Source organism: Pithys albifrons, chromosome 13 (genome assembly GCF_047495875.1).
Source record: "Pithys albifrons albifrons isolate INPA30051 chromosome 13, PitAlb_v1, whole genome shotgun sequence".
Taxonomy (NCBI): Eukaryota; Metazoa; Chordata; class Aves; order Passeriformes; family Thamnophilidae; genus Pithys; species Pithys albifrons.
Window position 1 is genome coordinate 6,124,390 of NC_092470.1, and position 21,252 is coordinate 6,145,641.

At 54.2% G+C, this 21,252-nt stretch overlaps 2 protein-coding genes and 1 non-coding gene across 6 annotated transcripts in view; all 3 read left to right on the forward strand.

Annotated features, from left to right (window-relative positions):
• CPEB1 (cytoplasmic polyadenylation element binding protein 1) overlaps positions 1 to 17,633 on the forward strand; it is a 38,264-nt gene extending 20,631 nt beyond the window's left edge. For all 4 annotated transcript variants that reach the window (XM_071568711.1, XM_071568712.1, XM_071568713.1 and 1 more), the window contains 9 exons: positions 8,701 to 8,915; positions 10,416 to 10,665; positions 10,946 to 11,059; positions 11,164 to 11,253; positions 12,145 to 12,281; positions 13,363 to 13,561; positions 15,115 to 15,209; positions 15,423 to 15,503; positions 16,153 to 17,633. In XM_071568711.1, the coding sequence (XP_071424812.1) occupies positions 8,701 to 8,915; positions 10,416 to 10,665; positions 10,946 to 11,059; positions 11,164 to 11,253; positions 12,145 to 12,281; positions 13,363 to 13,561; positions 15,115 to 15,209; positions 15,423 to 15,503; positions 16,153 to 16,266 (1,295 nt within the window). In that variant the 3' untranslated portion in view covers positions 16,267 to 17,633. The remainder of the gene's footprint in view (positions 1 to 8,700; positions 8,916 to 10,415; positions 10,666 to 10,945; positions 11,060 to 11,163; positions 11,254 to 12,144; positions 12,282 to 13,362; positions 13,562 to 15,114; positions 15,210 to 15,422; positions 15,504 to 16,152) is intronic.
• Positions 17,634 to 18,336: 703 nt separating this feature from the next.
• RPS17 (ribosomal protein S17) lies at positions 18,337 to 20,852 on the forward strand. Its single transcript, XM_071568728.1, has 5 exons — positions 18,337 to 18,420; positions 18,617 to 18,768; positions 19,103 to 19,208; positions 20,288 to 20,353; positions 20,723 to 20,852. The coding sequence occupies exons 1-5, from the start codon at positions 18,418 to 18,420 to the stop codon at positions 20,801 to 20,803; spliced, it is 408 nt and encodes a 135-aa protein (XP_071424829.1). The 5' UTR covers positions 18,337 to 18,417; the 3' UTR covers positions 20,804 to 20,852.
• Positions 18,825 to 18,952, forward strand: LOC139678273 (small nucleolar RNA SNORA71). The gene has a single exon (XR_011699002.1). It is a non-coding gene; the product is annotated as a small nucleolar RNA SNORA71 (small nucleolar RNA).
• Positions 20,853 to 21,252: the final 400 nt, after the last annotated feature.

Genomic DNA, 21,252 nt, shown 5'->3' on the forward strand with positions numbered 1-21,252 from the left:
CTCCTAAAACAGATTTATTTTTATCTGTGCTGATGCTGTAAAACAGAGGATGCAAATAGAGGAGTAACTGGAACAGGAACCCAACCAGCATTGCTGCTTGTATTCAGCCAGAGCTGAAGTGTGTCAGGGCAGCTCCAGTCCTGTGCTGGAGGAGCAGGGGGCACCACGCCAGACCCTCCCCTTGGCTTCTCTCAGGAAGGGGTGTTTGATTCTGGCCTCTGGAGTAGCTCAGTGTGCAGAGTGTTTGGTGGTTTGGAGAACGTTTCCCATGGGTCAGTCTGGAAATGAGCTTTAATAAGTGTGTTCCCTTTTGAGGAAAGCATTGGAGCTGCTGTTTGGTGGCTCTGAACTGTTTGAGGTAGTGTAGTATGTGCAAGCTCTGCCCTGGTGTAAGGTTCATTCCCAGAATTGTGCCAGTCAGATGAGGGGTGGGTGGGTTTTGCTCCAGCCCTTCCATGTTTCTACATGGATGTCACAGTGGGTGGGATGGTTCCTTGCTGGGCAGAGCTGACCATAAAGGCTCTGTCTGCTGCAGCTCCATGGATCGGAACATGGGAGCTGACTAGAAGAGGCCCTGGATGTGTTTCTGGCTCAGTACCTTCACTGCAAACTCCACAGTGTGTGCTGGCCATGTGGAGCTGGGATGGGGAACAGCTTTGGGAGCTGCTCTTCCAGTGTGCTGAGGCTGCCTATAGCAGAAGGTAAGAGTGATGCCTGCTCTTCCTCTTCCCTACCTCTGGCACAGGCCCCAAAGTTCAGCATCATCTGCTGCCTTAGACCCGAGTTTGCCCTGGTGCTGTGTTGTGCCTGGGCACAGTGATAACCAGGTGTGGCATTGCTGGGTGATCGGTCACTGCAGTGTCACCACGGCCACGCTGGTGGAGAGCATCTGGCCTGCTTGTACAGCTGAAACCCCTCTAGCTGACTCTTCATAGAGTGACTGCATGTGGGACTGTTGCAAGAGGGCTCTTAGTAGGCTGTTTGGTTTTGGGTTTTTTTGTTGTTGTTAGTTTTTTTTTTAAGAGTAACTCAGGTTGGAAGGGACATCTTGAGGTTATCTGGTCCAACGGCCTGCTCCGAGAAGGGTAGGAAAGCAGCTGGAATGTGGCAGAAATAACAACAGGCCAAGGGGGCTGTAGAAACTAGTTCCTGGGCTTGCCACAGTGTTCCCAGAACAACGCCTATTCAGATGATACCTCCACTGGGCTGGCTCTGAAATGATCCACTTCCAAGTGGTGCCGTGGTCCTTGAGCAGTCAGTGCAGGGTCACTGCCCAGGGCTGCAGTAGGGCTGAACACATGGGGTGTGGGCTTGAGGCACCAGGCAGGGCATCTCCAGCCAGGGATCTACATCTCCTTGTGCCTGTTCCCTCAGGTGCTGGTGAAACAGCTGAATCACAGGTGCTGTCTGTGCTGCCACCAGCACAGTGGCTGCTCCCGGGCATGGCAGCTGCTGCCACCCCTTTAAGAGGGATGTGGGGAAATGTGTAGCTCCTTGTCCCTCTGACTGTTTTTTCTCCCTGGGAATACAGAGGGAAGGTGAGGCAAACCCTCAGAGCTGTGATGCTGAGGTGTGCAGACCTCTGGAAAGTAACTGGGAACCCACAGACATCACTGGTGGGGGTGGGAGTGCTAGTCTGTCAGTGGCTTTATGCCAGCTGAAGGCCTTAGTGAGGCTTGTGTGCCATTTCCCAAAGAAAATGCATTTGGAACTAAAGCCTGCTTTTTTTCCAGTTGTTCTTTCTTTACTTGTTCTGCCTTGCCTAGAGGGGTATGGCCAGCAGCCTGCTCTCCTCACCTCCCTCCAGAGAACCCCCTGTCTAAGGGGGGTACCTTGGACTCACCACCCCCAAACTGTGATGCAGCTGAGGGTGAGGATGAGTCATTTACCCTTGTTAGCACAGGTAACACATAGCAGAGTTTGCACCCTGGATGTTGCTGCAGATAATTGAGAGGAGTTTGGTACTTAAATATAGAAGTGTTTGTTCTTGAGGCTTGCAAAGCTAAAGCTTGTTGTGCAGAATTTGACCTGAATATGTTGGCTTTTAAATCTCTCTGGGACTGATACATGTTAAAACCTGCTGTACTTCAGTGTTCTGATCTTTTTAAAGACAATCGTGGTTGTGGCAGCCTGCTTAGTGAATGCAATTACCTGGGCACTTCTAATCGTGAAGCCCATTTGAGCTGTCTTTTCTGATTTTTATATTCACTTTAGGCATCTGGTAACACATCTTGGAAACACACAGGAGTGAATTCCCTGCCTTGGGAAGCAGTGAGCCTTGTTGTCAGCCAGGCCCTGCTCTTGGTGCTGTAGGAGGACCTGTGCTCCCTGGTGTTAATGCAATAAGCTTCTCTGTGTTCCTAGTTCTGCTGCTGTTTCCATTTTTCAGGGCAAGTGACTTACCATGTTGGTGCCAGAACCAAGAATAGACCTCAGGTGTCCTGACTCTAATTCTGTGGTTCAGCTGTGGGATCATGCTGCCTTTTTTTATTCCTCTGCCCCGTTCTTAGCAAACCAGAAATAGCTGCTTGAGTATCCTCAGTTCTTCTTCGCCCCAAATGAAGAATCTGGGAGGGCAGAGGTGGTTCTTTTGTAGTTCAGAAACAAAAGGGGCTGTGCTGTAGTTCTTAGTCAGGTAATGGTGATTGCTGCTGGTTTGATCACATCTGCCCTTATAGGAGCTGGTTTTCTCAAGGGCTGGCAGTTGCCTTGAGATGATTGAAAGTTGTGGTGATAGAGCCCAGACACGATGTGTGCTTTGGACTTGGACTGGCTCCTCTTACAACAGCTTTTTTCAGTGGAGAATTGGGAATGAAATCAAATTGGGAGTATTTAAGCTGTACAGGACCTGGAGGTATCCAGAGGTGAGCTCTGTGGGCCTAAGTGGAGGACTTCCCCTCCACCTCTGGCCTTGTCCCATGACTGCTCCACTTAGGAGAAAGAAATTCTTGTGCCACTGTTATTGCTGCGGCTTTTCCTGTGTCTTTGTGCCACTGTAGGAGTTTGGCCTGTAAATGGACAGGGGTAATCCAGTGTCTGCCTTCCCTGTGCCAGGCAAAGCCCATTCCCATGCTGTGTGCTGCAGCCCCACATCTGTCACCGCAGCTGGCTGTGGCTCTGTCCATGTGGCTCCAGGCATGCTGGCTCCTCACCAGGCAGCTCCAGGATCCACTGCTGCGGGCAAGAATTGGGCTGGAGCATTGATCACCCCTTCCCTTTTGAGCTGCTGATGGAGGAGGAAGGCTCATGCTGGCAGCTTGTCTGGCTGTGTCACTGCCTGACTTAGAGGTGTAACTGGAGCTGTAGGAGGAGGTTGAGGTGCCCATTTGCCTTTCAGACATGCAAATGTTTCTCTTGCTATGGAGTTGCTTAGTGTCTGTAGGAGGTGCTGCTTTTTGGCTGACTAAAACATTCAGCTGCTCCCACCCCACCGGGGCAGAGCTTGACTGGGTAGTAAAAACTGCAGACAAGCTGTTTTTCTGGAATTGCAGCAGGCTATTGTTTAGGACATCAGCTTTTTTTTCCCCCTTTACAAGCTTTTTTGATGCATGACAAAAGAAACTGCATTGTATTCAGTCTCCAGAGCCTTGGTCATGCTGCTTCCCTCCCCTGCTGTCCTGCCCCAAATATGTACGTGGCCCTGCAAACTCTGAGCCTCAGGTGTCACCCAGTGGAAGCAGCAGCACGGTGGCACTGAAATCTGGCTCTCCTGCCTTAGTTCTCTTGGTAAGAGCTTTTCTGTTATCTCTGCAAGGAGATCCAGGCAGAGGGGTAGATTTCCAGCCTTAGTAGTTGGTGGATGCAGAGGAGGTCTTAAGTTTACCATCCTTGCTGAGTAATCTTCCAGCAGATAAACTTCTAGTGTCTCCTTAAACTTCTGGTGTCTCCTCTCTGGAGTCTGCAGTGTGTTTCTGTTTAACCCTGCTAGTGGTGCTGGTGAGCAGAAGGGACCCGCTGAAGGTCTCGGCATCATAGACCTGCTCGTCCAGGTCCAGAACTCTTCTAAATAGGCTTTTTCCAACCTGCAGTGAGCTCTGAAAGGCTAGAATGTGTCTCCAGAGCATGATTTCAGAGAGTGCATATGTGTATGTGTGTGCTCCCCTCACACTCGGGGCTGTGCCAAGCATGGTGTGGAACCGCCTGTGCTATGAAGCCTGCAGGTGCCAGACATCATTGGCAGTGCAAGAAATGGGGCCTGGCACTCTGCTCCTGCAACAGGATTGCTGTTCTCAGCCAGGGGGGAGCTCCCACTTGTGTTCCGAGTGTGGGGAAAGGAGCTGGGCAGCTGTCAGGTGAGAGGGACTTTTGCTCTGGTTGCCAGGTAATGCCACAAACTGATGTACTGAGGAGTGAAGAGTGTCAGTGCTGATCTTGTGTCTCTTGACTTGTTCTGCTGGGTGGTCTCCCACAGAGCCGAGCAGAAGCACTTGAGAGGACAGTGTGGTGGTGGCAGAGCTGCTGCTCAGCTCTGGCTGTCAGGACTAAATTCAGTGCATGCTCCCTGTGGTGCTTAGTGCCATGGTCTAGTGGACAAGGTGGTGATCGGTCAAAGGTTGGACTTGATCTTTTCTAACCTAAATCATTCTATTGCTCTTATTTTAAGGCGTTACCCAAAGTATTAAGCTGTCATTTACTATCAGCATAGTCATTATTTTCCCAAGGCCTTCCCTGAGCTGCCAGTGCTGGTAAACCCAGCTCCCTGAGGCTCATCTTTACCTCCATTTCTTATAGAATAGATGTGGGCAAAGCTACCAGCAAGGTCTAAATATCAAATGGCTGTAAATTATGGTATGCAAGGAAGACCTGTGTGCTCCAAGGTTCTAGGCAGGTGCTGGGAGTCTTAAATGGCAGGTGGAAGAGTAAAAGCTGTTCTGAGGCTGTGTGGATTGCTTGTCGAGCATCTTGCTGTTGAGGCACCTTTTCCCAGGATCTGCTGTGAATTGCAGCTTGTGCTGATGGAGTGACCTGCTTGAGACTGGGTAAACTCATATTAAACATGGTAGTTCAGTGGCTGGTAACTGGATTTAAAGGATAATTTGGGGCCTGTGGGCAGAGTTGGCCTTGAGTTCAAACCAGTGCGCTGTGAAACCACCACTGTGGGCTCAGTGTAGCTGCTTATTTCTGTGAAGTGTCTGGTGTGGGTGTGATGGCTCCAAGAGGCTTGTGCTCCCCTCAGGATCTTTAGGAGCCCTGGGGTGATGCAGGAATTAGGGTTTATTGCAACAGTGTTGGCCTGACAGCATTTACTGGGGAAAGCTCAGTTAAGGAGAACAAGTTGTTTGTAAAATGCTCCTTCTCCAGCGAGAGCCCTGCATGCCCATGACCTGGCAGCACCATGTGGGTGCTGTGGCTGCTCCATGGAGCTCTTAAACCTGCCAGTGCTGGGCTGAGATGGAGTAGAGTGCTCTGGCCTCTGCATCAGTCATTAAAGCTGCAGTAGCATGGCAAAAGTCAGCACAAAGTTTCTATTAAAAGCTCCTTTTCCACTGTCCCCTGCAGAGGCGTGTTGGCATGTGCCTTCCTTGCAAGCATGGAGTGGAGGCAGGAGAAGTTCCAGAAGCTCTCCCTGCTGTGTGTGAGTGGTGGTGGGAGTTGTGTTGACCCTCAGTTAAAATTTCCCCTCTAGATGTGAAAAATACTTAGTGCTCACTTTTTTTTTTACTTAGTTTGAGTGTTTCCCTGATGTTTGCTGTTTCACTCTGGGACTTTCAGGGATGCTCTTGACACCAGAAATTGCTGATGCATCTTGTGTCTGCATTGGGAATGGTTATTCCCTTCTGTGAGCTTTCTGCTTGGGAGGGGGCACAACACCCAACTTCCCAGGAAGAACTGTGGCCACAAGGACTTTTGAGGGCTTTTAAGTGGCCAACCTGTGTTGTGCTCTTGTGCCCCATCCCCCAGGAGGGGTTGGGGGTGTTGGAGCAGGGTGGGAGTTAGAGCAGGATTCCATAAGGATAGGCTGAGGAATAAGATCTGGTGTCTATGCAGGTGTTTCCTAGGCTACCTGACAGGCTGGATTCAGGGCATTCAGCCTGTTCACTAAGCAAGAGTAAAGGAGGAAATGCTGAGCATGGCTTATGCCTTCTCCTGATACCCCTGTGAGTGGCTGTGGGTACCAAGTGAAGCTGAGTCAGGCCCGGTGGGGTCATGTGGGGTCTCCCATGAGTTCAGTGTACCCTGCAGAGCGTGTAACCAAGTGCTGCCTGTGCAGAGCTGTCAAAGCTACTGGAGTGGATGGAATCCATCTGCATTAACAGCAGGATGTCAGCGCTTCCAGGACATGAGGTTAGGAGTGGGGCACAGTTGAAGCCAGCAGGATCTTGCCTTGTGGTAAATGCAGAGACAGTGGATCCCTTTAAAGGCCAGTAGTCCTGCTACTCTGGTGTGCTCATACTGGCCTTACTGGTTTTGTAGCTGTGTTGAGAGCTGAGCAATCCTGGGAGAAATGTGTAAGTGGTGGCAGAGATGAAGGTGACATAAATGGGGCAAAGCAGCTGGACCCTGCAATGCCTTTGGGAGCTCCTGCTGAGCCCCCAGACCTTTGCTGGTGTGTCCTGAATGGAGCTGTGGTCCCCTGTCTCCAGCAACCAGGAAATGAGATGCAGGACAACCCTGCCTGGTAGCAATCTGCCTGTCACTTGCTGCTCCAGGTCTCTGGAATGCTGTGCAGCTGGGGTCAGCACAGGACTGCTCCATGCCTGGCGTTCCAAGCCCACTGTGCTCGCTGGCTGGGGAGGAGGAGGGCAGGAGCGTTTGGGCCATGGGATCAGCTGCTTTGCTTTGCCTTGCCTCTTGTGCTGTTTAGTGACTAATCAGATTTTGGAGCCTGTCGGACAGATTCTGCTGTCTCCCTGGAACAATATGCCAGCTGTATTTTTAAATGCGTCACGTGGCTTCTGAGAAGTCGGTGGAGCAGCGTAGCACAGCTCGCCTGGGCTGGGAGATGCTCTGCCCTGCTCTGAGCCCTGACTAGGAGGGACCAGCCTCCTCTTTGGCTCCAGGAGGGAGCAGCCTCCTCCCTGGCTCCAGCTGCCTGCATTCCTTGGCTCCTGGGGCTCTGCCCAGGTAAGGACTGCTGGGCTAGCTTGGATTTCCCCTGGCTGCGGGGCTGGGTGTGAGCACAGGTGCTGTTCTTGGGGAGAGCCAAGGGCAGGAGGTCCCTTTCCAGGTGTGGTCAGAGGTGAGTGCATAGTTGTGTGCTGTAGCTGAAATAGGGGAAACTGCCAGGGATAAGGCTCTGCAAATGTGGGAAGATGCTGTGACTGTCACTCAGAGCTCTACCTCGGGTTGGAGGAGATGCTTCAAGTAAAGGATCTATCTGTAGCTCTCTGAGGTCTGTGTTGGTGTTATGATGTTTCTCCCTAAGTGTGAGACTGGAGGTGCCAGTTTCCACAGTGGGTGTGGAATACCACTGGATAAGGTGACTTGGGTCAGATACATCCCAGCATCTCTCCTCAGGCACCTCAACAGCTTTCTCTGACGCTGTCACTGTGTTGTCTTGGTGTCTGACTGTAGTGCACTCCAGCATGATGGCATTTTACTTGGTTTTGGGGGTGTTTTGGATTATTAACCCTCACCTGCATGGGAACTGATGAAAATTGAGGCTAAAACCTTGTGGTCTAGCTGCCTGAGATCAGGTGGGGCTGAAGGATCTTGAGTGAATCCCAAACTTGCCTTGCTGGAAACTAAAAGCTTCATGATAAGCTGCCTTGTTTTTCAAGCTCTGAATAATTGAAACCATTTCTGAATGCTTTGCTCTTTCCGTTGGGTTTGGGGACACATTCAGCTTGCTGAGACTTGCTCCTTTTGAATAGAGCTGGCTGGTGTTGTGCCCCTGTGGGATTCTGCATGGCTGAGCCTGCCTGTGCTCCCTCTCCTCCTGGGTGGCAGCTGCCTGGACATCACTGATCAGCACATGACTTTATGACCCCTGAGTGCCCTGGTGCTCTGCTCAGGGGACAGATCTGTTTGCAGAGAGGAATTTGCTTGGATTCTGCTCAGTGGGAGGCAAACCTGCTGTGTGAGGGAAGCAGTCTGACATGTCCCTGTCTGTCTGCTCTCAGGCAGAGGCTTGACCAGACAGGCTAGTTGTGAACACCCACTGGGGATGGGGTTCACTGATGGCTGCAAAGCCTTTCTGTCAGCAGGCCAGGCTGGCACCTTTGGCTGCCCACAACTAGCTCCTGGTGGGGTTCTTGTGAGCAGTGTCCCACCTCTGAGCCTAGAAATGCCTGCTGGTGTGCCCAGCGTGCTCCTCTGAGCCTGGCCCTTGCTGTGTGCCTGCACAACTGGGGGAGCTGCCCCCTGCCCCAGCTCCCAGCTTGCTCCAGCACAAGCAGCAAGAAATGGCATAGACTGGTTGGTCAGAGTGGCCTGTCTGGAGCATCTCTGAGGTGCATATCCTGGTCATGGGTTCTCTGATTCTCTCCCAGACACAGTGGGATTTCTGGCTGATCTCACTTTCAGGGGGGTAACCCATCCTCATGTTTGTCAGCCACATCAGGCTGCTGCTGGCTCCCAGCTGTGCAGCATCATGGCACAACTGATGGCAAAGAGCTGTGGGGAGAGTTGGTACCTGCCAGAGATGCCCCCTCCTGATGTGCCATTCACGGGCTGGCAGGAGCCCAGTGCCTCTGCCAGGAGAGCTGTGGGGAAGGTGATGTGTGGTGCTGCAGCACTGATGGACTCTCTCTGTTGCAGTTCTCAGCATGCTGAATAACCCTCTCGGGAATGTCCTGGGGAAACCCCCACTGAGTTTCCTGCCTCTAGACCCCATTGGTTCAGACTTGCCAGAAAAGTTTTCCACGCCATCGCTGAGGAACTCTCGCTCCCTCCTGGACTCACGCTCCAGCAGCCCCTCAGACTCGGACACCAGTGGGTTCAGCTCTGGCTCTGACCACCTCTCAGACTTGATTGTAAGTTTGGGTCTTGCACCCACTCTGTGATTCCTGGGGTCTTGCTGCATTTCTGGGCTGTGGGGGGGCTGCCAGGGAAGGGAATGCTGTAGGGAGCTGTCATGTCCACACTGACACAGCCCAGGGTTTGGGAGAAGGGCTGCTCATGCAGTCCTTCAGCACAAGCCAGTAATACCCTGATGGGTTTTTTTTTCTAAATTAATGTTTTGGCCTTTTGACTCTTTGCAGCCCTGATGGGTTGCAGTGGCTCCCAGGGAGGTCTAAGAGCTTGAGCTGGTTTGGGGCAGGGGAGTGTCTGTGCCCTGATTCCAGCAGGAAGGTTGTTGATGAGCACAGCTGTCTCCAGGCTTGAGCTTGGACTTCTCAGGAGCTCCTGTCCCTGCCTTTCTTTGCCCTTCCTGTTTGCTGGCTACACTTCTCCATCTGAGGGCTGTTTCTTCTTGAGCAAACTGGGTCTAGCCTGCTCCTGTTCCCTAAAGCACAGCTAAATTTGGAAGGCAGGGAGCAAGGCGAGTGTCAGTCTTGCTGCCCCAGTCTGTGCTGAGCTGTGTGAGCAGCAGCTCTGGGTGCCAGTGGGACAGCCTGGCTCCAGCCAGCTCGGAGGGTGCTGCTGCATGGCTTGGCCTTGGCACAGGAGGATAAAGCTAGGGGCTCCTCTTGGCTGTGCCACAGTGTGGCTGTGGCCTTGACCCCTGTGTTGGGATGGGTGTGAAGGACATAGCTGATTGGATGCAGGGTTGATTCTGTTGTACTGCATCTCATAGTATCACGATCTGCTCTGGGAGTGGCTGCAGCACCCCGGGCAGGGATGGTGGCAGGCAGTGCAGGGCACAGGGTTCTGTGCTGGCCTTGTTGGGAAGGTCAGGTTGTCCAGCACAGCCCTGGCGTGGGCATCTGCCGCAGGGATGGATCTGCAGCACAGCTGGCACTGTGAGCTGTGCAGTGTCTCGCATCCCTGCTGCTCCATCAATCTGTGCCTTTCCCTCCTTCTGTCCCGGGAGGGGCACATTAAACCTGTGAGGGGCTGTGGCCAGCAGTGCCCACTTCCTAGTCAGGTAGGCCTGGAGCTGGTCTGGGAAGGTGGGATCAGTCTGGTGCCTTCAGAGCCTGTGGGTGCTGCCAGTGAGCCCTGCCTGCTACAGCCATTCCTTTTGCGGTTGGCTGGTGCTCCCCAGGGATGACAGTGTCCTTGGGGTTGTACAGGAGTGGATAACTCTTGGCTGTGTGGTCTGTGAGGTGTCTTCTGCTTAACAATCCCTGCTGCTAATCCAGGGCATGGGGGAATGGGTGCAGGGATAGGCCTTTCCTAGGAAAGTTTCAGTCCTGTCAGGGTGCTGGGGCAGATGTGAGGCTGCTTTCCTGCCTCTGACAGACCACCTCTGACAGACAGAGCTCCTTCTCCTGCCATGGGTGAGTGTATAGCCCCATTGTGATGTCTCACCTCTGACATTATGTGCTCTTATTCTGGAGCTGAATTTCAACATGGTCTTTCTCTTACAGTCAAGCCTTCGCATCTCCCCACCTCTGCCCTTCCTGCCTCTCAGTGGGGTATCAAGAGACCCGTTGAAGATGGGGGTGGGATCCCAGCTGGATCAAGATCAGGCTGCCCTGGCTGCAGTAACTTCCTCTTCAGCCAGTGCATCAAAAAGGTGGCCTGGAGCATCTGCGTGGCCTTCCTGGGATCTTCTGGACTCTCCAGAAGACCCCTTCAGTATTGAAAGAGAAGCAAGACTTCATCGGCAAGCAGCAGGTGAGTCGTGAGGTCCTGGCAGGCTGCAGGGCCAGGGGAAGGTCCCACACCTCTGGGAGGTTCAGGCACTGTGACCGGACATGGAGCTTGCAGCAGAGCAGAGCTTTCTCCAGGCACAAGCATGGCTCTGGCTCTACCTGGTGAGAGAATAGGCAGCAGCCCAGGCAGCTGCCTGTGACTGTGCAGCTCTGCTTAACCTGTAGCTGGGGAATATGGGGAGACCTGTGGGAGAGTGGGAAGGAAATGATCCTGTACTGAGCATTACTGGTATCTGTCCAAGCTGTGAATGAAGCAACCTGCACTTGGAGTGGGCAGCTGCCTCCCCGAAACTACAAGAACCCTGTCTACTCCTGCAAAGTGTTCCTAGGAGGAGTCCCATGGGACATCACAGAAGGTGAGCAGCCCCTGGCCCCGTTTTGAGGCCGTGGGCATTGACAGTTGGGAGGGTGCAGGATGGACTTGTGTGAGGCACACTGACCTGTCTTCTTGTGTCTGTAGCTGGGCTGATCAACACTTTCCGTGTTTTCGGCTCCCTGAGTGTGGAGTGGCCCGGTAAGGATGGCAAACACCCACGCTGTCCTCCCAAAGGTAATATGCCTAAAGGTAATAGCGACACGGTAGGGTTACTTTTTTCCCATGCTATGTTACAGCACGGATGCTGGGATGGTACGGCTGCATGCTGGTCACTGGATGGTTCAGAGCACCCTGGGTAATGTCCCACCCTCACCTGGGTCTGCACCTGGGCTGCAGTCACCCCCCAACCCAGTGTCCCCACCCATCCCTAGCAGGGCTGGACAGAGCTGTGGGGTGGGGGGAAGAGTCCTCTCTGGCTTGTTTTTGGAGCACCATGTGGGGCTGTGGCTCTGGACAACAGCTGGTCCTCATTGCCAGTGTGTTGTTAGTCCAGATGGGCACCCCCAGCACACTGACAGCTTGGGGACTGGTGAGCAAGCAGTGCCCAGGGCCTGATCCTGTTTGGAACAGCTGGGCTGATGTGTTGTGTAAGCAGGAACGAGTTATGGGGTCGGAGGTGGCTGATGTGGAGGCTCTCTGGTGCTTGCTGACCCTGTTCAGCCACCAGAGCAACGTCAGGCACAGTGCTGGCACCATGGAAGTGACTTTAAAACCCTGGACTTAAATTTCTGAGCCAGGACATCCTAAATGTGAAACAGAATCCATTTTTCTGCAGGCCTCACTGTGGCCAGGCTGATGGTGCCCACTTGGCATGTCTAGGTGTGTTTTGTGCATAAGGGGTCAATGGCTGTGCCATTCTGCCCCTTGTGCAGTGCTGGATTTGGGCTCTTCCTAGCTTGGTCAGACTCTGGATCATGCAAAGAGTCTGCTGGGAACAGCAAGAGCTGCCACACAGATACTTGAGGTGGCATCTGAGTGATTTTTTGAGGGTGTTTGCAAACTGGGATGATCCCTTTCTTCTCCACCACAATTCTAAGAGCTGCTTCTCTCCCTTCCCCTCCAAAGGATACGTGTACCTGGTGTTTGAGTCAGAGAAGTCTGTGCGTGCGCTGCTCCAGGCATGCTCCCAGGACCTGCTGAGCCCTGATGGGCTCAGTGAGTACTACTTTAAGATGTCCAGCCGCAGGATGCGCTGCAAAGAGGTGAGCAGAGCCACGAGGGCAGCAGGAGGGGGGGTGGGCATGAGATCCTTGGAGAAAAGGAAAGCAGGGCTAGAACAGCAAATGAAGAGGTGCTGGGTCCTGGCTGGCCTTAAGGGATGTCTTCCTGTGGTGGGGATGTGTCAGGGCAGTGTCTGTGTCCTTCACAACAGCTTGTGTCAACTGACATGGAGCCCCTGGGTTGTGGCAGACCCTGCCTTCAGCTTCAGTTAGCTGGAAAGGAGCATGGGAACAGGGATTTTACTGCTCCATGCAGCTTCTAGCACACTGTTGCTTCTGGAGTCAGACTGGGATACCTCTGGTGCTTTGCCAGGCATCCTCTGCTTGCAGAATGAATGGCTTTTGCGCTACCCAGGCAGATAGTTTGGATCCCAGGCTGCTCCCCAGTGCAGCCTTGCCTGGTTCTGACCTGTGCTGTGGAGGAGCTGAGGCTGCTGGAGGCTTCTCTTGGCCTTCCAGGAGAGGGTGACCTCAGATCAGGGACCACTGCTTGAGTTTGGGGAGTTACAGGATAGAGATGCAGCTCTTACCTAGACAGGCACAAACTAACTGTGCTCCAGACAGCTCTTCAGGTGTCTGGCAATTGGCAGTGCTTCTGTGCCTGGTGATTTAGCTCTGCCAGAAGCTTCTCCTCTCAGGAGCCCTCCATCAGCTGCTGAGCAGATGGGAGCTTCTGTTGAAGCTGGCAGTGGGTGGGTTGTTCCAGTGATCCCCTCCCACAACATGCTCCTGTGCTGGGAGGCATCCGACTGGGCCATCAGCATTAGGTGCCAGTGTGTGGATTGTCTTCTGGCTGCCAGCCCCAAAGAGACTGGTGTTGCTTTGGATTCCAGTTTGCCTGAAAGCAGGAGTTGGTTTTGCTGTTGATTTGATGGACTCTCCAGAGGCATTTGGAGTTCCAGAGCTGTGGATGCCCTGGATGTGGACCCTGGGCAGCAATAAGTGACACTTGCAATTCCAGGGGTGTGGTGTGAGGGTCTGGGATGACTCCTGTGTGTTGAGGGCACAGCATGTGGCTCTGCAGGCCTGGGCTGACCCCCACCCCATGTGCATGTGGTTCCAGGTGCAGGTGATCCCATGGGTGTTGGCTGACAGCAACTTCGTGCGCAGCCCATCGCAGCGGCTCGACCCCAGCAAGACGGTGTTCGTGGGGGCCTTGCATGGGATGCTCAACGCAGAGGCCCTGGCAGCTGTCATGTATGACCTGTTCGGAGGGGTGGTCTATGCTGGCATCGACACAGACAAGCACAAGTATCCCATTGGTGAGTGATGATTCTGCCAGGATTGTGCCCAAGAGGAGGCTGCAGTGGTGCCCTTGGTCTGTCCTTCTGTTGGAAGAATGCCCAGGTGCCAGGCTCTGGGAGCAAGTGTTGTCCAGCCTCTTCCACAGCATGTGGTCCTCACCTCCTGGCCATGGAAAGACAAGACCAGCCTTGGGGAGGGCTGACAGAGCCAATGTGCCTGGGAACTGGAAGGTCCTGGATTATCCCAGAGCAGCTTGAGGGTTCTAATACTCCTTTAGATATTGCTGAGGGGGTTTCCTGCCTTTGTTCAGTGCTGGTAGTGGTGTTTGAATGCTGCTGCAGCTGCTCTTCCATCCCCAGAGCTGAGATAGCTGTGGGTCTTCCCCACACTTTGGCTTTTGTCACTGGAGCTGAAGCATTGCATGTCATGACACATGTCCCCTATACCTCCCTGGTGGCCTCATGGCCCAGGGGACAGCACTGAGGTGACTGATGCGCATGGAAAAACCCAGGCTTTCCAGGCTCAGGCTCCAGCAGGTCACAAACTTGGGGAGGGACTGTCAATCTGGTATTGCTAGGCAGGAACATCATCAGAGCTTGGTAGTGCAGAGCTGTCACTGCTTGTCTCTGTCCTTGGACAGTGGCCAGGCTTTTCTGGGCAAGTCTGTGGTGCTGAAAAGCCCCTGAAGCGGCTTTAGGAGGACAGTCCCAAGGGGGGTGGGTATGGGAGAATGAGTATTAAAGCAAATTCTGTGAGCCCATGGATGAAGTGTCACAGAACCTCCGTGTGCAGGCCCTGTGAGGTCCCAGAACATGACCCCAGCCTCCTGTGGTTTGTATAGAGCCTGGATTTCTCCAAGTAGGCAAGACCCCTCTCCCAGCCACTCAGTGGCACTTGCACCCTTGGAGCTGTGTCCTAAAGTCACAGCAGTCTGCACTCAGGTTTGATAACTAAGCTGTGCCCTGATTTTTTTTGTGCTGATTGAGTTGTCTCCTGTAACCCCGAACTGGATCCAGGCCCCCAGAACACATTTGCTGTGTTCTGTGCAGTGCTGTGGAAGCAGAATGGATGGGTTTAGGTGACATACTTGCTGCTGTGGCTGTACTGGAGGAATCTGCTGGTGTGTCAGTCCTGGAACAACCAGTGTTCCCCTTAGGCCCAGAACAGAAACTCTGAGGAAAGCAAGAATATGTTTTTCTGGAGCTAAACAGAACTTGGCTGGAAGCGAGTGGCGCAGGAATGCTGCTGACTGGCAATGAGGCTGCAAAACACAAGGCTCTGGGGTGAGGGGAAGGCTGGAAAGAAGCTGCTGAGCTATCTCAGCACCAGCATATTCCAGGTGCAGGCGTGAAGCTGCTGCGGTGCCGCCCTCCAGCTGCTGCTCCTCCTTGGGAGTGTGGGGCCTGGGGAAAAGCGAGGGCAGAGCCCCCAGGCCCTGGAGACCGTCTCCCTTCCAAAGCTGATTCTCTGGCAGTGGCTGAGCTGTGCTTGGAGGAGGGTGGTGCTGGTAGTGGCTCCTCCTCAGCCCTCACTGGTTCCTGCCTAATGCTTGTGGCCTGGCTCATTCCAGGGTCGGGACGTGTCACCTTCAACAACCAGCGCAGTTACCTGAAGGCTGTGACAGCTGCGTTTGTGGAGATCAAAACCACCAAGTTTACTAAGAAGGTGAGTGGGGCTGGGCTGGTGGGGCAGCCTGGGGAGGGGTGTCTGTCTGATGGGTGGTACTGCTGGGACCACCATGGCCCACACAACCTGCAAGAGGAAGTGGGGACCTGCTGCTCTGCCACCCTGTGGGGTGCTGGGGATAGATTTGGGGTGCCCAGGGAATGAACAGTCACCCCAGCACTGCTCTGTACTCACTGCCTGGTTCTCCTATAGGTTCAGATCGACCCTTACCTGGAGGATTCCATGTGCCAAGTCTGCAATTCCCAGCCTGGCCCATTCTTCTGCAGAGACCAGGTAATCTCCTGAGCCAGAAGTGGTGGTGTTTGTTGGTGTCCAGGAATGCTTCCTGTCCTTTCCTGAGTGGGCAGAGTGGAGTGTCCAGCTGGGAATGAGCCCTTTTTTTGGAGGAGGTGCTCACCAAGAGCCATAGGCAGCTTTCCCTCATCTCAGTCTGGGAATGCTGTGAGGCTCTGCTCTGCCAGCCTGTTGTGGTATGGGCTGGTGCCCCCGAGGGGAGGTGAGGCCACTGTCAAGCTGGAGTCTGTGTGTCACCCTTAGGGTTGATCCTGAGGCTGCCTGAGATGCAGGCAAGTCTGGCTTGACCTCCTGTCAAATCAACTTGACTGGGGTCTGGTGGCTTCCCATGGAGCCGGGGTGGGAGATGAGCAGCAGCAGGCTCTGTTCTGGGAGCAGGGATGCAGGGGGATTGTGGGCAGAGTCCAGCTGCTGCCCCAGTACCCACACCCTGACTTTTAAACTGTTCAAAAGATGGAAGCTGGGCACAATATGCCATCTCTGGCACTCCCTCTCTCCCATCCACAGATGCACTGTGCTGGTGGGGGCTGGGAAACTGGGCAGGGAGGGAGGGGAGAAGCTGCTTTGTTTCTGGGGGACCCTTTGCTGCTGGAAATGCCCCAGCATTGCCCCTCTGCTCTGCCCACAGATCTGCTTCAAGTACTTCTGCCGCTCGTGCTGGCACTGGCAGCACTCCATGGAGGTCCTGCGCCACCACCGCCCGCTGATGCGCAACCAGAAGAACAGGGACTCCTCCAGCTAAAGGGTGCCAGGGCCGCCGCAGGCGCAGGGAAGTCCCTTGGAGAACCTGCCGAGTTGGGAGCAGGGGAGCGCCTGCTGGAGCCAGGCTCAGCTGGGAATGTTCTTCCTGAGGACTGATGGGGAAAAATTAGAAAAAAACAAAACAACAAAAATCTTACATTCATGTTTGCACTTGCTGGTCTTTTTGTTTCTGCACTAATGCACAGTGAGTTTTGTTGGGGTTTGTTTGGGGGTGTTTTGAGGGGGGGGAGCGCCCCTCAAGCCATTCTGCAGTTCCCAGACTTTGGTTCCTGGTTTGCTGATGAGAAGCAAAAATTGAAAAACAAAGAAACCCAACCAACCAAGGGCCACGTGTCACGGGGGCGTCGCCGCAGGCGCCTCTGCCTTGGTTTTTTTATTTTTTAAAGGCGCTTTTTTACATTCCTTGCAATACCGGTGGAGAGAGCGCAGGTCTCATTGGTCATTGTTTTGCCGTTGCCATACAGTGCCTTTCCATTCATTTACCCCCACCTGGACGGCGTGACCTGGGTGTTCAGCTGGCGTTTTTTACTGTAACAACAAGGAGACTTTGCTCTTCATTTAAACCAAATCATATTTCATATTTTACGCTCGAGGGTTTTTACGAGTTCCTTTTTACACTCTTAAAAACAGTTTTTAAGTCGTTTGAAACGAGAGATTTTTTTCTTTCCTGGCAGCTTTTAACATTATTGCAATTTGTGTCTGGGGGCTGCTGGCAGGACGTTGTAAATCAAGGGGTTTGCAACGGGACAGGCCGGGCTTAGTTTTTGTTTTTGGATTTGAAACTGGATGGGATGACTATCTCTGAGCTGCTGTATATAGTTTTAAATAGTTTGTTGCACTTTTTTAAGTTGCACTTACGGGGGGTTGATAGAGGTTTTTAATCACATGAAGTCACAGGACTTAAACCTTTTCTTTTGTAACAAGCTAAAAAAGGGCTGCGTTTTGGTGGACGATGAAGGTTCCTGGGAGCCCTTTCTCTTAGAGGGGACAAGTAACTTTCCTTTCCTTCCTGAGACGTTTGGAGCAATGGTGCAGTCGACTGAAATGCTGCTGCTGGGATTTGAGACCTTTAATTATGCCGATTATTATTATTTTGTTACTTTCCCCTCTATTGGAAGCTGTGTGCCAAAGAACCAGTGTCATAATTTCTCCCTCTATTATGACTTTTTTCTTTCCTGCTGAGCTGATGTTGCATTGTTGCATATCCCAGCTGCTCTTTGTGGGGTTTTGTGAAGCTGTTTGTGAAGTCTCTACCTCATTGTAGTATATGCAGGCAAGACTGCACTCTCCTACAGATGCGTGGAGTAAGCTGTGGTGTAGTTTTTGGCACATAATAAACACGTTGCAGCAAAAAAAAACTTTCTTGTGCTTTCTGGTGCATCTCTACACCTGTGAGGACTGTGGTGTCTCTACAGAGGTGGGGAAAGGTTGGGGGGTACAGGTTATGGATGCTGTGGGTGACTTGGTGGGCTGGAGCTGTCCTGGGCAGTGCACTTGTACCATAGCCTCCAGCTGGAGCTCCCGTAATTGCAGCAGCAAGGTAATGGGGTTAATTAGAAGGGCCAGGGGGCTCCTGCCCTCGGTGCTGGAGGGGTGATACCCTTCAGGGCTCAGTGGGAGGAGAGGAACTCCAGGACTTCTGCCTGCAGGTGGCTGAGTGGGACTTAGGGTGCATTGGAGGTGCTCACAGTGGACTGACTCCCTTGGGTGCCCCATGTCGCTGGAGGTGGGATAAGGTGTTGGGCTCTGTTCTTGTACCCTTTTCTCCCTCTGCAGCCACTCTGGTCATACCTCCTTCAGGACTGGGTGATCCTCCCGTGCGAAGGGCGAGTTTGTGAGTGCTCAGTGTCCTCCATCGAGCCTTCTGGCCTTTTATTGGTGTCCCAGCCCCGCTTCCCGGGCTGCTCCATGCGGGGACACAGAGCGCTGTTTGGGGTCCGGATGCGGCCGCAGGGCGGGCGGCGCTGGGACCCTGCGGAGCTCGTGCAGAGCCAGGCCCCGCCCACCAGGCATTGGCCACGCGCACCACTCCGCTACCGGCGCTCTCCGATCCGCCAGGGGGCGCTGTGGACGCCGCGGCCTTCCGGCGTGTCCCGTCACCCTCCGCTCTCTTTGCGCGGCCGCCGCAGACATGGTGGGTCTGGGCCCCACCATCCGCCGCCATCCGCCCGCCGGGGAGCGGCGGGAGCGGCGGTGGGGACCGGGGAGGGCCCGGGGGGAGCGGGGGGAGGGACTGTGGGGGGCGGCGGGCGCCGGGATGGCCGGAGGCGCTGGGGCGGGGGCGTCGGGCCTGGGCCCAGCGGGGCTTGACCGGTGCTGCCCGCGCCCAGGGACGCGTCCGGACGAAGACGGTGAAGAAGGCGGCGCGGGTGATCATTGAGAAGTACTACACGCGCCTGGGAAACGACTTCCACACCAACAAGCGCGTGTGCGAGGAGATCGCCATCATCCCCAGCAAGAAGCTGCGCAACAAGATTGCGGGGTAAGGGGCGAGGGGGGTCGGGCACCGGAGGGTCCCCGCGGGAAGGTCGGGCCAGGCCCTGCATTCGAAAGTGATCACGGTCCCTCCCATGGCCGGGTCATTGATAGTGCAGGGAGAGGAGCGCGAAAGCTTCCCCGTGTTTGAGGGGGTCTGTTCCCCCCCCAAACTCTGTTGCTGTCGGACAGTTCGTCCCTGATGTCCCCGGGAGGTGGCGGCACATCGCCGGGGTGGGCGCTGGCAGCTTCATCTCATCCTGCCGCGATTCCGGCACTGGGGGCGTGGGAAAGGGTGGCGGGAGCCCCGGAAAGCCCTGGACACCCCTCTGTCCCCGCAGGTATGTCACTCACCTGATGAAGCGGATCCAGAGGGGCCCCGTCCGCGGCATTTCCATCAAACTGCAGGAGGAGGAGAGGGAGAGGAGGGACAACTATGTTCCCGAGGTGAGGCTCCGGCTCCTGCCTCGGCACATCTCCATCAATGGGGCCTGGTTTCTTTAAAAGACTCTCAGCTCAGAGGAGCTGAGGAGGGTTTGGATGGAGAGGGCTGATGTGGAGACCTCCAGACCTGCTGCCTGGGCTGGGAAGGGCAGCTGACTTCTTGCATCTTGATTTTCCTAACTTAAATAAGGGGCAAAAACAAATTATTGGGAGGCAGGAGGGTATTTTAGAGCAGCTGGAAACCTGCCCTGCAGCCAGTGTCACTGGAGAGGAGAAATTGGTGGCACCCCCTCACCTTAGCCCTGTGCTCGAAGTCCCACCTGTCACCTGGGTGAGGCACTCCAAGAGTATTTCCCCAGGTTCCCGAGCTTTGATCCCGTTGCTCCTAAATCCTGTGGCCTTCAGGCATGATACATCTGGCCCCTCTCCCAGATCCCGGCAGAGCTCCTGGTTTCTGTGCTGCACAAACGGCTTGGTTCCATTACCATGGCACTCCCAGGGCACCAGTGCCAGGGTGTGGTTACCTTTGTATCCGAAGGTTACAGGGAAGGAACTCTAAGAAGAGAAGGAGCGTCTCTGCTGCAGCTGTTGGTGCAGCATCAGCTGAACCTGTGCTATTTGTGGTTTCTTAGAAAAACCCTGTTGTGACTTATCTTTTGGGGAATGAAATCCATGGAGATGGAGGTTTGGGGGCCAAAGAGAGCCCGAGGAGGTTTCTCTGGGATTAAAGAGCAGGAGAATGCAGGTCTGGAGAAGGGATGCACTGAGGGCAGGTACAAGTGTCACTGGTGACTGCCCAGACTGGTGCAGTTGTGGCCCCAACTCTGGCTCCTCAGCAGCCTTGGCCTGGAGCAGGTTGGGCCTTGGTTTTGCAAAGATTTGTCATAAAACAGGCTCTTCTCCCTGAGCATGGCCTCTCACTGTGTTCTGTCAGGATTGCTGGGCTCCATCAGGGTCCTCCTGGCTCTGCTGCTGGAGCCCTTCCCCATAGTGGGCAGCGAGATCCTGTCTGTGGCCATGGGGACACCCTGGGGGCTGTGGGGCTTTGTCAAACCACATCTTCTTCTTACCTCTGTCCCCAGGTCTCGGCCCTCGACCAGGAGATCATCGAAGTGGACCCAGACACCAAGGAAATGCTGAAGCTCCTGGTGAGTGACCTCAGTTTCCCCTGCCTGTGACATGGCCTTGGCACAGCTCCCACTTGTGTTGGCTGAAGGCTCCATCGCTCTGGGGACATGGCAGAGGGTCCTTCTGCCCTGGGTCCTGCAGGCAGATTAATTCCCATGTAGCTTTTGGGAGGGGGGGGAGAGAGATATGGTGGCTTTGCCGTGGGCAGGGTGAGTGTGCTCCTTTGCCCTCCCCTCCAGGGATTCCCTGACCAATGAGCTGATCTCCGGAGTGCCCCATGGTGTGCCACAGCACCCTTCTGCTCCTCCCCAGAGGAATCTCTCCCTGCCCTTGGTGGTCACTGGGCGGGGCACTGTGGCTGATCCTGTTGTTCCCGTACTGTTTTCTAGGACTTTGGCAGCCTGTCCAACCTGCAGGTGACACAGCCCACGGTGGGGATGAACTTCAAGACACCCCGAGGAGCACTCTGAGTCCATCCCTGTGTGTCGCTTTTCCAATAAACGCGGGGAAACCACCTCAGCTTGCCTGGTCTTTGGACACCTCTGTCCCTGGGAAGGAGGGAGAGGGTGGCTTCTTGAGTGCAGAGGACCCAACAGCTTCCCATTTGTGGCATCTTTTCAGGTTCTTTCCTAGGTTGTTTGGGCTGTGAGGAGTAAAGGTGTTTTAGAGGCTTTCCTGCTTTTGGGTGCTGGGAGAGGACAACCACGGTGGCTTCTTGGAGCTTGTTGGAGGGTGTCCCAGGTTTGTGCTTCTCTGAGCAGGCAGCCCAGGGTCAGGCTGTGGCAGAATAACTGCTTTTTATAACCCCCACTGGTCACTTACAAGTGCTTAAGTTAAAGGGAAAAGTCTTACAATTCCCTGATACAGTATAAGCAAGGAGAACTTGTGTGTCCCTCAAAGGAAAACTGTTCACAGCCAT

What these genes read in the sequence shown, in the direction of transcription:
- RPS17 (XM_071568728.1), top strand. An exon ending in CTGCGCAACAAGATTGCGGG is followed by an intron (nt 18,769 to 19,102) that starts GTAAGGGGCGAG and finishes CTGTCCCCGCAG; the next exon opens with GTATGTCACTCACCTGATGA. An exon ending in AGGAAATGCTGAAGCTCCTG is followed by an intron (nt 20,354 to 20,722) that starts GTGAGTGACCTC and finishes ACTGTTTTCTAG; the next exon opens with GACTTTGGCAGCCTGTCCAA.